Consider the following 19,029-nt stretch of genomic DNA (forward strand, 5'->3'; position numbering starts at 1 on the left):
GGTCTAATGAATTAATATCAATTGACTGATTTCCTTATATGAATAGTAACTCAGTAAAATCATTGAAATTGTTACATGTTGCGTTTATATTTTGGTTCAGTATAGTACTATAATGACAGTCACTTCATCCTTCACACTTACCTAACCTTGTGTTGTGCAGTGGCCTTTCAATGAGTGGCCTTAGTGGCCTTTCCTACTATAGCAAATGGGTGAGAATTGCTGTCCAGCTGTAGACAACAAGGCTAGAACCTCATCTACATAACACAAGGTTGTACGTGGTCACGTGTAGTGGCCTTTCAATGGAGCTCATGTACAAAGCCGTACAAGTTTACCGAGTGACTGATTGAACACAACAATACTTTCTGCCACAAACAACCAGACAAATACATTTGCAGACCTTTTAGATACACAACCATTTTGGGGTTTGAGACAAAACGGGAGAAGTTGATCGGCAGGAATAGACACCATCCATGGCACCATGACGTCGTAGACGGTTTTTCGCCGGACGCTGCTGCTGTTTCTGTAACTCCTGCTGCCGTTTCTTTAAGTCATCCACCCGCTGCATAATGTCAGTGTCGTAGTCTCACCAGCTCGCACAGACAATCCACCAAACTGGACATAATTGCGCTTAGCAAAATCTCATAAAAAGCACAAAAAAAGTAAACTTGCAAGCGGTAGAAGCGAAGTAGCAGAACGTCCATCCCGTCTGTGTTTATACCAGAAGGGATACTGGACTTACGTTGCAAAACTCACTCAATACTGCCCCTCAGTCTTCGCAAGGAATAACACGTCAGGTCTCAATTTCCATGTAGGAAAAAAAACTGTGTGGAATGTTGGAGAATATTACAAGGAGCTACCCCTTTTGTGACGACATTGCAACACTGCGCTACGCTCCATCGACCCTGTTTGCGTATTGTCTGTAGACCCCTTAAGAAGACTTGAATTACATAAAGGGATGAATGAAGCCTGTCTGGCCCTGGGGCTTTATTAAAGAGAGATGGAAAGAGTGAGAGAGAGAGGGTGGAGAGGGAATGAGAGGACAGATTTAAAAAAATATTTAAAAAAAGAAAAGCCTGAGGAGAATAAAACAGACAGGCTGTAGGAAGGGAGCAATAGAGCAGCATCTGGGGTAGTTACAGTAAAACGTCACAATGAATGCATCCAGGACTATAACATACAAGTAGGTTCGCCATCCTCAAGTCAGCGGCTAGGAGGGTCCTGGACGAAGACAACGTCTGGACTGGGGAACGAAAATGGCCGGTCCAGCCTCAGTCCAGACCCCCCCGGACCCTCCAATCCGCCTTCACCTCTCCCAGCATCCCCTATTCCATCACCAAGTCAGTACAGGGGGCCACCAGGAAGCCAGTAGGGAGGCACACCAAGACCTGTGAACAGCCAAGATCCACCCAACAACACAAACGACCCCCTAGAGGCCCTCATCCAAATCTGAAACAAAATGATCATTTGAGTTGCCTCTTCGTTAATTCTCCTGCCCCCAGAAAAAAACATAATGTGAAAAAGTAGATTTTCATCCCGGGCCTATATTCTAAGACTTGATTGGGGTTGGGCCGGCCCGGGTTTAGTGCAACATTGTAACCTACTGTATGTATGAGACCAACGGGTGGCTGTGTGAGAAGTGTGTCTATCTCTCACATAACTAGAATGAGATTCACTTTCTATGAACTCTCTCCCTCTCTGCTCTGATAGACACGAGCCTGCAACTTTCCTCTCTCCAGCGTTCCACTTCAATATTTATTTCCTTATAGAATCATTACCATGCAAAGGGTTCTGGAGGAACTGCAGCACCCCTGATAAATTGAAATAAATTTGACAAAGTTATAGAATTACTGCTCTGTTCGGAAATAAATTAAATCATCCAGAATAGCCTACTACACCATGAGAAGGCCTATAATTTAGCCACAGAGAATCAATAGCTTCTTGTGGATTGTCGCCCAATAAGGAACAGCCTACAGTAGGGAACGCACGGCAAATCTGTCAACAAACAGAATGCAGACAAAACAGGCCTTTCGCAATATTTCAAATACAATCGAGGGAAAATACAGGTTGGAAAGCAAATGGCTCCTGCTGAAAAGAGAAGACTGTAGGCTACCAACATACTTCCAAATATTGTTTTACAAAGTAAAACAAGAGAGAGATAAGCTTTTGGCACGAGCGCACGTCATTGGGTGAAACAGTGAAACTGGAAAGCATTTTTAGGACTATAACTTCCTCATATTTTAGCCTACAATATGTGTCGACACACCTAGGCCTAGGCTATTGATGGATTCAAGACAAGGTCGTTTTTACGGATCTCAGTTTGTCAGTGTCAACGTAGCCTGCCATTTCGATCACTTGAGCTGTATTAAAAAAGATTCTGCCAAAGTCTCCAGTCATGTCAAATAAAAAGACCCTCGACTACTAAAATGTTTCCCAATGTGTGCAACTTCTGTGAGTGCCTCTACTCTACTGCTCGATGCCCCTACGCAAATGTGATGATATGCATGCAATGATTTATTATAAAAGGTGATTTTTCTTTTCTTCTCATGAGTTCCGGTACCTCAGAACACCCCCACCCCACACTCGCCCTCACCTTTTGTCCTGGCACCTCCCGAGTAATAAATAAAACACTGAGCAGCGTGTCGGCGTATATGTAATCATAATGATATTGCAGGTCATGTTTCTCCTTTTCTGACATTGGTCTGACATGGTTAATTTCTGCTATGCAACAAATATTAGGCTACCATTCATCCATCACTCATTCAATTGCCAAGCATGCTCGAAAGTAAAAAGATTAGTACCCTATTTAAAATATTTGACAGTATGGGTAGGCTACAGTATTGCTGTGCAATAGGAGCGAGACACCAGACGATTTAATCTCTGAGCCTATACCAAGGCAGGAGATATAATATTTCAAATATTTTATATAGCGCTTTCATTACCAAGAGAATCTGAAAGACGCTGTAAAAACAAAATGTGGAGATCTGGTAGGTGCTTTGGCGATGGTCTTCCACAGCTTCAGATGATAAGGCTCAGCCAGGCAGCTCATCACAAAGGCTTCAGCGGAGGGAGCTTCGATGTCACAGAGCGGGGTGCCTCGTCAGTCAGTTACTTAGACAGGTCCGGAGCTCTTCATCGGGCACCTCGTTCGTTGTCTCCTCTTCCTCTGTAGGCAGGTTGGATAGTCCACTACAGAAGTGTAGCGCCCACCTGGGGGATGTTTCGGCTGTTACAAACGCCAGAAAGACTACCACACCTCAGCGGTAGTCAGGTGTAAAAAAAAAAAAGCCAGAGCTGTATTGACACATCCTTTAAACGATCGCATGGCCAGCTAGCTAGCTAACTATATGGACACAATCATCTATTGATAATCTAAATATTGAACAACAATTTGTCTTTGCGTATTTCGAATAGACAATCAATGTTGCAGAATGCGCGGCCAGTGTTTGGCACTTGTGGTGGCATACATTTTTTGTTTGAAAAAGTCACAGCAAATTATGAAAACATTCTGCCCACACCTCTACAGAAATGTGATCAAATTTGCCATTGCACTTTCTTTCAGAAACTGTCAGGGCCCAGTTCCAACACCCAGTTCAAGCATATAAGGGTGTTTATATGGTATGGCTCTGATTTATCAACGAAAACATGTGTATAACTTGAGTGCAACAGCTTGATAAATCCCAATAATTTGTTGCGTGCGCAAATCCTAGAATCTCCATGTACGCCAAAACGTAGTATGACATTTACACATGGTTGATAACGGAGGCCCCAGAGGAGCACTGAGACTACAGAGAGAACTATCCCACTTGGCTTGGAGAGACAGAGAAACAGGGAAGAGAGAGAGCGAATGAGAGAGATAAAGCTGCTCAACTATTGTTCTCAGAAACAGAGAGAAAGGGAGGAAAAGAGGGGAGAGGAGGAAAGAGAGTCAAAGAGAGAGGGAGAGAGAGCGATAGCAGAGAGGGAAACAATGGAGAGAGAGAGAAAAGTAACAAGTGTGAGTAGGTAAACACTACTCCTCTATCCTTCTCCACAGCAACCGAGATAACTCAGGGTTCCATTTAATTATATTTTCTGCAGCTAGGCCATTAGGCCCAGAGAGAGGAGATAGGACCACAAACACACAGGCTACCTGCTCGTCTGGGAAAGCGTATGTCATAAGGATGAAAAAAAAGTGTGTATCACCATACCCATCCTGTGGCAGGGGAAAACAGCATATGGTGTTGTGCCACGGGTGGGGGTTGGAGATAAACAGTTACCAATGACAAAAGAGGCAAACAGAGATTTAGAATGGACTGAATCAGATGTCAACTAACCCTTAAGCCTGGGGGTCCCTGACATGATACAGTATTTCGCTTTTGTTCAAATGTTTTACAAGCAGTTTAAAGCGCATTCGGAAAGTATTCAGACTACTTTCCACATTTTGTTTACGTTACAGCCTTATTCTAAAATCAGTCTTAAGAGTTTATAGTGTCAGAGCAAAAACCAAGCCATTAGGTCGAAGGAATTGTCCGTAAAGATCATAGAGAGGATTGTTGTCATAAGTCTCCTGTGACGATCTGAAGGATCAGGTTACAGTGGGTCCGCTCTACAGCGTGCTCTCTCTCGTAGAGGGGTCGAGAGGGAAGTCGGCTGTTATATGGTCGGTCATAAAATACGCTGCCCCTATACTCTGTAGTGTTCGAGATTAGAATGTAAACTGTGGAACACAGAGAGAAACTTGGACATCAAAAGTTTGAATAATTAAACAATATTTATATTTTTGAGAATGTGGGAGTGGTCCGTGGACACTTAAGGGACAGTCATGACGAGTGCGTTTCATTTGGTGATCTCCTGAAGAACAGGAAACACACATAACTGTGTCTCTTAAAGTGTACATTTCCCAGCTGTCAGGTTTACATCTAAATATTGTGAAACGTATGTGATTAAACATGATTAAAAACTATTTGTGAAAAGATGTAATGTGATGTTAACCTTCTAAATGAGAAAATATGGGTTTTCATATAAAGTGGCCACGCCCACGTGAGCATAGACATTACGTTGGCGCCATGGACCGCCCTTTTCTCAGAAGTGTATAAAACCCACTCCTGATGAAATTTACATTAGACCAGAAAATACGGAGCTGACGCTACATGTTGAAATTGTTAAGAACTACAATTCTCTAAGTCACGGAGACAGACCATACAGCTGGAAATTACGTAAGTCTAGTACGAGAATACCAACAACTGTGGAAACATCTATTCTATGCAACAACCATATGTACGCCTGACGTATCCATTACAACAGACACTATCCGGAACCGCTTAGAAAGCGACAACTACGAAAGACATTGTGGCTTCTAGGGATGTTAACCAGAGACTCTCTGACGAACTGACTCTCCAGCAGACAGACCGGCAATTCCAACAGAGAAGACAACGACATAAGGGCGTAAATACATACATTGCAATTATTCTCGAATGAGCGGCTGTTCATGTGCAAAGGATTAGCATTTCAACTAATATAATTATCAACTGTGTGTAGTAAATCCATTTTGTCTCTCCCGCTCATTTCCTGTCCCCTCCCCTTTCCATTGTCTACCAAGCCGTCATACCGGTTTAGCCCACGAGTGACTTATCAATGCATTACTGTTTGTTCGTTATGTATTTCTGTGATTATTTAGTTAGTAAATAAATAATTAAGACAATTTGTGTATAGCTGATTCATCATTTAGGCTAGGGTTCATGTAGATATTCAATGTTCAGTAATGATGTTCAGTAATGAGAATGTTCAGTAATGAGAAGGTTCAGTAATGAGAACTGACGAGGTAATAATGATACATTAATAGAAGAAGAATCGATAAATATGAAAATATCTGAAGAGTCGATTCGGGAAATAGAGATTTTCCCGTGGTGCCCTGACGTCCTAGTTAATTAAAGTTGACATGATTAGTTTAATCACGTAATAATACTTACACAGAGAATTGATTTGATAAAATAAGTCTTCACATTTAATGATAGTCACAGACATGACAATTGTATCGAGGCAGAGATCTGGGAAAGGGTACCGAAACATTTCTGCAGCATTGAAGGTCCCCAAGAACACAGTGGCCTCCATCATTTTTAAATGGAAGAAGTTTGGAACCACCAAGACTCTTCCTAGAGTTGGCCGCCCGGCCAAACTGAGCAATCGGGGGAGAAGGGCCTTGGTCAGGGAGGTGGCGAAGAACCCAGAATCACATCTGAAGGAAAGAGAATCACATCTGGAGGAAACCTGGCACAATCCCTACGGTGAAGCATGGTGGTGGTAGTTTCATGCTGTGGGGATGTTTTTCAGCAGCAGGGACTGGGAGACTAGTCAGGATCGAAGGAAAGATGAAGTACAGAGAGATCCTTGATGAAAACCTGCTCCAGAGCGCTCAGGACCTCAGAATGGGGAGAAGGTTCACCTTCCAACAGGACAACAACCCTATGCACACAGCCAAGACCACACAGGAGTGGCTTCAGGACAAGTCTCCGTAAGTCCTTGAGTGGCCCAGCCAGAGCCCGGACTTGAACCCGATCGAACATCTCTGGAGAGACCTGAAATTAGTTGTGCAGCGACGCTCCCCATCCAACCTGACAGAGCTTGAGAGGATCTGCAGAGAAGAATGGGTGAAACTCCCCAAATACAGGTGTGCCAAGCTTGTAGCTTCATACCCAAGAAGACTAGAGGCTACAATTGCTGCCAAAGGTGCTTCAACAAAGTACTAAGTAAAGGGTCTGAATACTTATGTAAATGTAATAATTCTGTTTTTTATTTGTAATAAATTAGCAAACATTTCTAAAAAACTGTTTTTGATTTGTTATTATGAGGTATTGTGTATAGATTGATAAGGGGGGGGGGGGGGCGATTTAATCTGTTTTATAATAAGGCTGTAACATAACAAAATGTGGAAAAAGTAAGGGGGTCTGAATACTTTCCGAATGCACTGTATAATCAAGTCTCACCTGGGTTTGATCATGGGCATCTCAAAGGTGATGTTCTCCACCAGCGTCGCGTTGAGCAACCAGGGCTTCTGGGAAGCATAGGCCACAGAGCCTCTCTTCCTGCCAAGATAAACACAGTATCAAGATCAACCAACATCTCACAACTTCCTGTCTTTTCTCAATGACGCACAAAGATAAACACACTTCATGGCAGACTAGGTTCAAATGTAAAATGGTTTTGGATTGCTTTCTGTGTTGTTCAATTACAATGGAAAGTCAGGGTATTATCTTGTTTTTTTGTAATACAGGCAGTTACTTCACTGTATTGACTAGATACTGTTTGTATTTTTCTATTGTGGATGACAGTGTATAAGAGTAAATACAGCATCTCCATAGTGACAATCTGGTGCGAGGCGTCATGTGTGCTTACTGGATGTCCCCATCACCAGCTGCATCCTTGTCTGATGTGGGGCTGCAATGGCGCACACACACACACACACACACACACACACACACACACACACACCAGTAATGTATACAGTCGGCAACACAAACCAAAACAAGGCCATCGTTGCCCTATATGTGCATGTCTATCATTAGATCATTAGATCTTGTGTCTATAAATAAAACAAACTATTACTTCCTGCAATTTGAAGATTCTGACTCACTCTGAATATAGAAGACAGAGTTTTTGCAAAAAGCTGTCATGGCTGGATTTAATGCTGTTGTATTTAGTCTGTTATTGCGTGTCTTTTCTTGGCGTAGTTATAATTGGTGTGACATATTAGTGAGATAAATACAAGATAGAGGAAAGGGATGGACACACACACACTCTCTGAGTTCCCCTGTGGTCTGCCAGGGGTGACAGGAGCTCAGCTGCTTATCCTTGGCTGCTACTTGAGAGAGGGAGAAGGGGAGCGGGAGGAGTGAAAGGGATGATGAGAGGGAGAACTAGAATATTTTTGAAAGGAAAGAGAGTTGGTTGATAAGCGTCCCAGGGTCTATCCAATGATCCTGATCACCACAGACAGACAGGGCCGGTTGAGAGGCATGTCCCAGACAGGATGTCAGAAGGCTGTGCTCCAGTGATTAAACAGCAGATTAGATGAAGTGGAAACCAAGGGGGGAATTCTAACATCCACTTAATGGTCCCAAACAGTAAATCTTGATTCCCATGTAAAATAGCCTTTTGAGTGACCAAAACATCACCCATATAATTTTTTCCCCAGATAAGAATGCTTAGAATTTAAGAAAATTGTCCTTTTTCTTTGACGTCTAACTATCAGCAAGGCTTAAAAGACCGGCTGAGAGGGCGGAGAGCAAATAGTCTGAGTGGGCGGGGAGTTCACCTTGACTGACAGTTCTTTGACACAACTACGTCAAGAAACTCGGATGCAGCGCTACATTTTTATTTATTTATTTATTTACCGTTATTTTACCAGGTAAGTTGACTGAGAACACGTTCTCATTTGCAGCAACAACCTGGGGAATAGTTACAGGGGAGAGGAGGGGGATGAATGAGCCAATTGTAAACTGGGGATTATTAGGTGACCATGATGGTTTGAGGGCCAGATTGGGAATTTAGCCAGGACACCGGGGTTAACACCCCTACTCTTACGATAAGTGCCATGGGATCTTTAATGACCTCAGAGAGTCAGGACACCCGTTTAACGTCCCATCCGAAAGACGGCACCCTACACAGGGCAGTGTCCCCAATCACTGCCCTGGGGCATTGGGATATTTTTTAGACCAGAGGAAAGAGTGCCTCCTACTGGCCCTCCAACACCACTTCCAGCAGCATCTGGTCTCCCATCCAGGGACTGACCAGGACCAACCCTGCTTAGCTTCAGAAGCAAGCCAGTAGTGGTATGCAGGGTGGTATGCTGCTGGCAATTGAAATATTGAAATAATCTCAAGCACATTTGCAGATACATAAAGAAACGAACATCAAACAAACATTTCAATTGCATGCAACATCCATCCCCGTCATACACTACCGGTCAAAAGTTTTAGAACACCTACTCATTCAAGGGTTTTTATATGTTTTTTTTTAAACTATTTTCTACATTGTAGAATAGTGAAGACATCAAAACTATGGAATCATGTAGTAACCAAAAAAGTGTTAAACAAATTAAAATATATTTTATATTTGAGATTCTTCACTTGATGACTAGCAAACTAGCAAACACCAGACATAGATGAAAGGGGAAACCTAGAAGTATCTTTGCGATTTATTAATAGGATAAACCTGTAATTATATTTGTGGACACCCTGCAGTAGAATGTTGGCACCAGTAGACTGCCAAGCTAGCTATGTAAACCACACAATTTATGCGATGATGGTAACTAGTCGGTACTTCTTTAGTTAAGTAAGAAAATAAGACGCTACCATTTGGTCATCCTACTTTGATCTTGTTTCATCCAAATACTGTATCATTCAATTTCATGAAAAACATGATTTGTACTGTGCAGGACCAAAGTCAAATTGAGCATTTTACTTAAGTGGAAGTTAGGATTCACACCTAAAGTTGTGAGTAATAACTCAGACACACCGGTAGGAATGTCAAACAGAGTGCCGGCAGTCAATTTCTTTTGTGTTCACACAGAAAAGGCCTTGAAGTCCTCAGCCACTCAGCCTTGTTAAAATACTCCAAACCAGAAGGTGGCAGTAGCTTTGTTTGGCAATGCATGTCCGTGTGTGTTACTTAGTTCATGGTCTAGATTCCAGCGTTAGCTAGCGGTAGAAAGCTCTTGTTGATACTAGCCAGATTGCCACAGCTAGATAACTCCTAGCAAGATGGCAAATAAATAATTGAATTCACTCTCCATTACCCTATACTGCCAGTGTTCCTTGCTAAATGTTTAGCTAGCTAGAATTCTCAGTAGCTAGCACAACATATCTAGCTAGCTATCTATCTATGGACATTGCACTAACTGGGCAGCTATAATGTAAATACTAGCTACAGTGGTTAGCTATCTTGAAGGAAGTATTTAGTGTTGTGTGCATTGTATCTGTGCACTTAGCTAGCTACCATCCCATAGCCTACATTGCATATGAAATGTGACTGGCTCATGACATTTAACTCTGGATGTATGGACAATATGCCATCTTTTTTCTTTTTGTTGTCATGTTGGTGATTCGTGCTCTCTGATTGGCTCAAAGTCAAGTTGTTGGCCACTGACGAGCTTCACAATTCTACAAGTAGAAACTGCAGGATCGTCGCTACATGGTCGGCACGCAGTAGGTACAGCTTTTGTTCTAGCAAGAGAAGGAACAGCCTCCCACTGTGATAAGTACCTATCGGCGGTCTACCGGCAGTAAGATTATCGGTGCGTTTCATGTTTAAAGTGTAGCAGTGAGGGAACTTGTGTCTAATAACACTAAGTGAAGCAGACTTCTGCTGAGGACCTCAGATGGTGTAGTCTACAGTCAACAGTGTTGACCAGGGGTCGGCAACAGTCGTTTCACTTAGGAAATCTGTTTGTAAGTATTCCCACAAATAAAAAAAGAGAAATTATGTGATAATTTCTCAACGTAATCGAGGTATGAAATGATTGTTCCCTATTTTGGGGCTTAGTTGTGGTCAATTAGCGGCGTACAAATTATCATAATTATGTTGCGGCCCCCAGTCCCCCAACACCGTACAAAATCAGCCCGCTGCTGAATCTAGTTGCCTTCCCATGGTGTAGACTGAATCATTATTCAACATTATGAAAATATATATGAATGATGCATGAGCTGTAAAATGACTATGGCCAAAAACATGTCATTCAAACACACGATGATAATAAATGATACAACTTCTTGATTAAAGTCTCCCAGTCACTGCACAACAAAGTAAATACAAGAAGTCGCAGAAATGGTGTTAACGTATGGCTGTATACTGTATAGCAGTATGCTTCACAGTGAAGAAGTATTAGAAACAGTATCCTCTGGGATACGCACTGATTTGTGTCTTGAACTACTATTCGCTACTGTCCTCACAGCCTCAGGTGTACACCAATTCTATTTCTATTGGCACTACCTCATACACATCCCCCTCAAATATCCTCTCTCACTTTCTTACAGGGCACTGCACTAACAGTACTCTGGGATGCAACAGAGAAACCACAGGTCAGCAGCTATAACCTTGGTGGTCTGTCTGGGAGAAAAACATGTCTTTATCCCTTTATTCCATTACTCTGATAGCCCCGGCCTGCTGAGGGATTATTACTGTTTCCAGGATTCTGTCAGCAGGTACACACACACACCTGTGGTATTCCTCGTATTTTTATATTTTTCTCTCTGCATTGTCGGGAAGGGCCTGTATCTACGCAGTTCACTGTTAGTTTACACCTGTTGTTTACGAAGCATGTGACAAATGCAATTCGATTTGATTTGACACACATACAGACAAACAGGCTTCCATGCACATAAGTACCACAAAAGCCACACACACACACACCGTAGCATAGTACAAAGCTTCGTGTTTTATTACGGAAAGTAGCGGAGCAGGACAGAGGGATTACCCAAAGACAACAGCCGTGTGTGTCTTTTGTTGTTGTTGTGTGTGTGTGTGTGTGTGTGTGTGTGTGTGTGTGCGCGCATGCACGATTGTCTGTTTGTGTGTGTGTGTGTATATTGCTCCCTGTTTGGATCATGCTGTGAGTGACATCATTGACAGATGGAAAGTTGAGCTGTGTCGACAGTGATGTAGAGCATATTAAATTGTACCCTGCTATGTGTGTGAGAAAGATTGTTGCCGGAGACATAAACACAGATCCGTGTATGTCCTACCAAGACGTCCTCTGTATCTCTAGTGTGGATGTGTCTCTTACATCAGTGACCCCTGTTCATATTGTGTTGACCTGGCGTATCCTAGAGCTATAGAAATGTTTGTACGATCCAATACATGTACATACCTCTCATCTCCTTCAGACACATACCTCTCATCGCCTTCAGAGTCCAGGTTGGGCAAACTGCAGAGAAAAGAAAAAGAGTTGAGAAAACAGAGGTCACATCAATGTAAAAAGGTAGAATATTATTTAGGGCAATATTTCTTAAACTATGAAACTCATGTAGTTACAGTAGTACTAAACAGTAGTACTAAACAGTAGTACTAAACAGTAGTACTAAACAGTAGTACTAAACAGTAGTACTAAAATAAGTATCATCTTAATATTTGACCCAACCTCTGTTGCCACTAGTGCTCCCTTTCACTGTGGCAGCAGTTTGGGTACTCCTGGCTCAGTTTGAACTTCCCCAGGCCAGTAGGCACTGCTGTTGTATTTTTAGCCTTGACTAGTTGACATGTTTCCCTGAGTTCCTGGGTCAGTGTTTCTAAAGGAGTGAGTTTACAGACAGAAAGGTGAGAGCTGCAGATGTAGGATCAGATTACCCACCCTCAATTCCTAACCTTAACCATTAGGAGGATAGGAAAACATCTGACTCTGGGCCAGTTTCTCGGGGCATATTTGACATACTCTGTGTTTTCACACCAACAAGCATGTAAAATGGCCACGTCTCGATGAGACATGACCAGGGAACACAGCTGTCAACAAACATTCCGGAAGACTGATATTTAAGAATCGGATGATGTGCCACACACACTCACGCACACATGCACACACAGCCTTAAAGTAAAAAAAAAAAGAAAAAGAAAGTGAGGTAGTGTGTTGAGAAGGTGTTAGGCCTGTGAGGAAAAAGGTCTTTGTGACTGCAGGACAAATAACACACGGCAGAACAACTTTCACGTTAGACCAACTAATACGAGTACTAATAATAGTACTAATACTGTACTGCAAGTAACTCCAGCTGTAGCACTTACACACTACTGTATGTCAGTCAATGTTAAAAACTTAGACTAAAGAAAACTGCAGAAGAAAGAGTTTGATAAAAGAAAGTCTCAAAATCCACAGAGTGTTCAACAGTTTGACCGAAAAATAGACCCAGTCACTGGAGAGGCTAACGATGTCCCAGCTATCAGAGTGAGAGCTAACGTGCCATGTAAGAGGCTATACTTATCCTGTCCTACTGTGCTTCCTTCACAAACAGGATCACCAAACTATTAGAGCTGATGACAACCAGCTTTCATCTCTTACGGAGACTCCTCATCGTTAAGGATAATTATACTCTTCATGTTCAGACCTGCAGATAAGAGATTTTTTAAACCACAATCCTGAGGCCAAATCTATTTAAATGACCATTGAACAGCAGGCAATATTCCAGATTGATTGTGATGTCATTCTGCAAGCGCATCAGTACGTATAGAGAACTGTGATCCTAATGGGAAATATTATTATCACCCAGCTAGGGCGTACAGCACATATCACAACTAAAAGATAAAAGGAACAGATACTTAGCTAGGAAGAACCTAATGTCTTTCCTGGTGACCACTCCTGATAATAGTGAGAACGAGACAATGATAATGAATCTTGGTGTGAGGAGACGCCACTTTCTCAGCACAAATGAAAGTCTCTTCGCCCTGCTCTTTAACTCAACACAAACACCCAGAAACCAGGAGGAGAACAAACTCTACCCATTTCACCAATGCTGCAGGCTTGACAAGTAATCTAAGATTAGACATATCTGATGAAAAACTGGACATGCACTGAACAACAGTCAATATCAGGCAATTACGCCATTTTAGTCAACTTTTCTATTCTATTCGCGGAACCCAGAACTCATCTTGCGAACTGTTACGAGAGATTACTCGAAGTCATCATCCCAACCTCTCTGAGTATGTGCGGTGTCCTACTTCGAACATGAGGGGACCCCTCTACGGGGGTTCACAGGGATTACTACACAGGGGTGAGGGTAAGGTCGAGGGGGAGGGGATGTGGCACGGCGTAAAGACAGTGATGACAGTAGGGAGAAGTGCTGCCAGGTCAAACCAAACACACTACTGACAGAGTCCTTGTTGGAGACTGTTAGTGCCAGTTAAAGGAAACAACTGGCAAAACAATTCATTGGAGATAACATAGGAGGTGTCGTAAGATCACAACCACAGAGTCTTAGCTACTGTTTTGATTTAATGGGTGTAATGGATGGGACCATACTCGCAAACTTTGGCTTACATAGAGGATTAGACCTGTGGTCTAAAAGGGCAAGCTGCTAGCTTTTCTCATAGGCCAACCTGGCACAATTAGCCACTATGCTGAGTACAACCAGCTGAGCACATAATTATATCTGGTAAAAAAAATAACTGGTAAAAAAAATAACGAATCAACCTATCGGAGACATCACACTGTAGAGCCACCTTCCAATCGCATTTGTTAAACAGATCAAATTGGCTACCAGTTGGATGTTCTAAAACTTCAACGTTTAATTTGTTACTCTTGACTTGGTCTAAAAAGTGGTGTACCAATATACTGGCACCGTTTCACATACAACCATGTGATTTTACAAATGAATATTTATTTTCGTAACTAAAGCGTAAAAAAAGTTGATAGTGGTCTTGTCAAATAGCTGTATTGTATAACAGTTACTATCACTGACTGGTGGTACAGTCCACTAAGGCATTTAGGCTGAAGTTTGAGGGCTATAACGGCAGTGAGTTTGAAGCCTTCTTATGGCATGTAAAAAAAATAAAAAAAAGATAACTTCACTGCTGGGCCTAGGCACCCCGTCTTTAAGTTTTAAATTAAATTTACATTTTTAAACACCTGAAACAGCTTTTTCCTGCAATCTAGAGCCATAACCATTATGTTTAATTCTATGACAAAAATCTGTATATCTTTCTGCATATCTAAGCATATCTTTTGAGCTGTCTGTATCATCCTAACTCGTGGTTCTTTGTTTGTTATATAATAATGTGCAAAACTAATGAAGGACATTTTTATTTGCAGTGTACAAACATGACACGATGAACAGGAATGACATTTACTCTCACGGGTGGCCAAAATATTTCTCTGAAGAAGCCTCCTGAAAATGTGTTTAACAAAGGTTATGCTGTGCTATCGCAAATTACGGTGACTTTGATGATGACAACAATGATGCTGCTGATTAAAAACATTACACATGATGATAATGATGACGATGATGACGACGACAACAAGGATGATGATGATGACTATGCTGGAAAACAACATCCCACAAAAAAGATCTGACCCAACAGTTCAAAGTCAAACTGTCCACAGGAAGCTCAGGACATTAGCCAACCCCTGATCCCCACCACAGTAACGTTCCACTCTAAACATCACATTAAATCCTTTATGAGGGCACAGCCTAAATAGCCTTTGTCTAACTCTGTTTATATGATAAGTGTGTGGGATGGCGCCAGCCGCCAGGGTGTAGGTTGGGCTCCAGTATCTGAGGACGTGCCAGCTTGTCCCTGGCACGAGGACCAGAGAGGGTGTGTTTGGCTGTCAGGGGGACATTCTAGCAAGGTATCTGATCTTTATGAAGAGACAGAGAGTAGTCTGACCATGGACAGGTGGCCAGTCACAAAGCCAAAGCCTGAGTACAAACTCAATGTAGATACTTACACATTAACACCAAGGCTCAAGACCTTATCTATCCTTTCATTCAATCTCTCCCCTGTGCCATCTCTCTCTGGCCCACTAGGAACTCTATGTCATCCCCTTAATTCTCCCCCTTAACTCTCTGTCTCCCTCCTTCCCTCCCTACAGTGTGGCTTTTTTATCTTTCCTTTTATCTTTCATTAGATGGGAGGATCTGAGCAGAGACGGGCCGTATTTCATGTATTTTACATGTATTTTACATGTCGTATTTCAATTACTTTTGAGTATTTTGTCCTTTGCATTACACCAACCTGAACTACAATCCAATGCATTTTGGAACAAGATACTTTCGAGACCTCTAATTTCTATTTTCATTCTTCATAGCGGTTCATTTTGTGGCCCCCTTTCATCCTGCATTGGTATCAGAAGTCTGATGGCACTATGGTGTGATAAGAGTGTCTGATAAAGGACCAAAATGTACAGTTGAAGTCGGAAGTTTACATACACTTAGGTTGGAGTCATTAAAACTCGTTTTTCAACCACTCTACACATTTCTTGTTATCAAACTATAGTTTTGGCAAGTCAGTTAGGGCATCTACTTTGTGCATGACACAAGTCATATTTCCAACAATTGTTTACAGACAGATTCTTTCACTTATAATTCACTGTATCACAATTACAGTGAGTCAGAAGTTTACATACAGTAAGTTGACAGTGCATACAAACAGCTTGGAAAATTCCAGAAAATTATGTTATGGCTTTTTGAGTCAATTGGAGGTGTACCTGTGGATGTATTTCAAGGCCTACCTTCAAACTCAGTGCCTCTTTGCTTGACATGATGGGAAAATCTAAAGAAATCGGTCAAGACCTCAGAAAAAAAATTGGACCACAAGTCTGATTCATCCTTGGGAGCAATTTACAAACACCTGAAGGTACCACGTTCATCTGTACAAACAATAGTACGCAAGTATAAACACCATGGGACCATGCAGCCGTCATACCGCTCAGGAAGGAGACGGGTTCTGTCTCCTAGAGATGAACGTACTTTGGTGCGAAAAGTGCAAATAAATCCCAGAACAGCAGCAAAGGACCTTGTGAAGATGCTGGAGGAAACAGGTACAAAAGTATCTATATCCACAGTAAAACGAGTCCTATATCGACATAACCTGAAAGGCCGCTTAACAAGGAAGAAGCCACTGCTCCAAAACCGCCATAAAAATTGCACAACTGCACATGGAGACAAAGATAATACTTTTTGGAGAAATGTCCTCTGGTCTGATGAAACAAAAATGGAACTGTTTGGCCATAATGACCATCATTTTGTTTGGAGGAAAAAGGGGGAAGCTTGCAAGCCGACGAACACCATCCCAACCGTGAAGCACGAGAGTGGCAGCATCATGTTGTGGGCGTGCTTTGCTGCAGGTGGGACTGGTGCACTTCACAAAATAGATGGCATCATGAGGAAGGAAAATGATGTGGATATATTGAAGCAACATCCCAAGACATCAGTCAGGAAGTTAAAGCTTGGTCGCAAATGAGTCTTCCAAATGGACAATGACCCCAAGCATACTTCCAAAGTTGTGGCAAAATGCCTTAAGGACAACAAAGTCAAGGTATTGGAGTGGCCATCACAAAGCCCTGACCTCAATCCCATAGAAAATGTGTGGGCAGAACTGAAAAAGCGTGTGCGAGCAAGAAGGTCTACAAACCTAACTCAGTTACACCAGCTCTGTCAGGAGGAATGGGCCAAAATTCACCCAACTTATTGTGGGAAGCTTGTGGAAGGCTACCCGAAACGTTTGACCGAAGTTCAACAATTTAAAGGCAATGCTACCAAATACTAATTGAATGTATGTAAACTTCTGACCCACTGGGAATGTGATGAAATAAATCAAATCTGAAATAAATCATTATCTCTACTATTATTCTGACATTTCACATTCTTAAAATATAGTGATGATCCTAACTGACCTAAGACAGGGAATTTTTACTAGGATTAAATGTCAGGAATTGTGAAAAACTGAGTTTAAATGTATTTGGTTGTGTACGTAAACTTCCGACTTCAAATGTAAATGTAATAATTAACACTTGCAAAGCACGCTGGGTATTTTTCCTAATGAGCTCCGCCCCTGAAACAAGGCCAATAATAATATCCAGTGGGAGTGGCAGACATTTTTATCCAGAGCAACTAAAATTCACACAATATAACAGAATAGATTAACAGGAATGACTTTTACTCTCACGGTGGCCAAAAATAACTATCTGAAAGCCTCGCCTCTACTAAGCCACACCTACAGTCTTCTGATCTGACCCGGTGGATTATCGCTCCATAAACCAGAACCAACAACCCAACTTAAAAAAGTTAACAATGGGCTGTTTGTGACCCAACTGGTTGGATCAAATACCCAACGTGTGTTCTGTCCAATAATTGGGTTGTTTTTAACGCAGCTTTTTTTTGAGTGCAGTGCATTCAACTAAGGTAGATAAACCACATATTACAGTCCTAGCAAGTCAAACATTTTTGTTACTGTTACTGAAGATGGCGCCGACAGATAGTCTGCTTCTAAGCAACTGTCGTGACATGACTCTCATTAATGTGATGACTTATCTATTGAATAATTACTTACTATGTTTAATTGTTACTGTATTCAATTAACCATGTAACAATTAACTCAGTAATTTGGGGCACCACGGGATAAGTTGTTTACAGAGTTACCGTCTCCTGAATTAACTCAAGAATATATATAGATAAGTCACTAACTCCTAATTTCCTCATATCAGTCTCATTCTGAACGTCGCAGACTTCGTGAATCTTTCTAATCATTCGTGAATCTTTCTAACCCGAGTCTTTCTAATCATTCCGTACCACACAAATTGATTTTGTTATTTATTTACTAACAAACTAAATGATAACACAGGATACACACACACGGTATAGGTTATTTATTAGAAACTTAATACGGGGACAACAGGTCCCTAGCGGACTAACACAGTATGACACTTGTTACACAAGATGGAGAGTTAGCGAGAGAGAAAAAGAGAAGCAACACATGGATACATTTGGGAACTACGTTCACAGTAGTCCTAATACCTTGCCCCGAACTGCCGCTCTTTTGGGTAAGAAGTAATGCATGTATTTACGTGTTGGAGGTCTTTATCGGGTATTTCTGTTGGGCCCAGGCCTTCGTGGAAAGGGTTACGCTGTGTGATAAGGGTTTGTTGGGCCTTCTTCTTCGGACGGCCTTCTCCTTCGTTCTCAGGTGTAAGTCTCTGATTGTCCACAAGAGGTCACAATGTCCTTCTTCTTAGTGGTCTGTTTACTTGCACTCGGTCTGGAAGAGTGGTCTTCTGAGGATGGCTAATCAGTCTTGTCGATGAACCCCAGAGTGGTAATGAGAGCATTGTAGGCGACGATGATTTGAAGAGAACAACTGGATGGTCCTACGTAAATTCACTTTCTTAGATACAGTACTTAGAACAGCTACTCAACCGTAGCATTGATTGGTAGAGGCTCCTTTATCTTCTTCAACCTCATATTGCGTTTCAGGGTCGTGACTAATGTAGACCAAGCTGCAGCTTGTGGTCCTTTTAGTCTGGTATGTTAATTCTTAACTCAATCTTTTATATCCTTGGGTAGAAAGGGGGCG

The 19,029-nt window shown here is 41.9% G+C and overlaps 1 protein-coding gene across 7 annotated transcripts in view; it reads right to left on the minus strand.

Moving 5' to 3' along the window:
• Positions 1 to 19,029, minus strand: part of LOC129862742 (ATP-binding cassette sub-family C member 8-like) — a 131,421-nt gene that overhangs the window by 28,851 nt on the left and 83,541 nt on the right. For 5 of the 7 annotated variants that reach the window (XM_055934662.1, XM_055934661.1, XM_055934664.1 and 2 more), the window contains 3 exons: positions 11,843 to 11,899; positions 7,372 to 7,413; positions 6,963 to 7,061 (listed from right to left, as the gene is read on the minus strand). In XM_055934662.1, the coding sequence (XP_055790637.1) occupies positions 6,963 to 7,061; positions 7,372 to 7,413; positions 11,843 to 11,899 (198 nt within the window). The remainder of the gene's footprint in view (positions 1 to 6,962; positions 7,062 to 7,371; positions 7,414 to 11,842; positions 11,900 to 19,029) is intronic. The other 2 variants (XM_055934663.1, XM_055934666.1) reach the window with 1 other exon arrangement.

The sequence above is a fragment of the Salvelinus fontinalis genome, chromosome 9 (assembly GCF_029448725.1).
Source record: "Salvelinus fontinalis isolate EN_2023a chromosome 9, ASM2944872v1, whole genome shotgun sequence".
NCBI lineage: Eukaryota > Metazoa > Chordata > Actinopteri > Salmoniformes > Salmonidae > Salvelinus > Salvelinus fontinalis.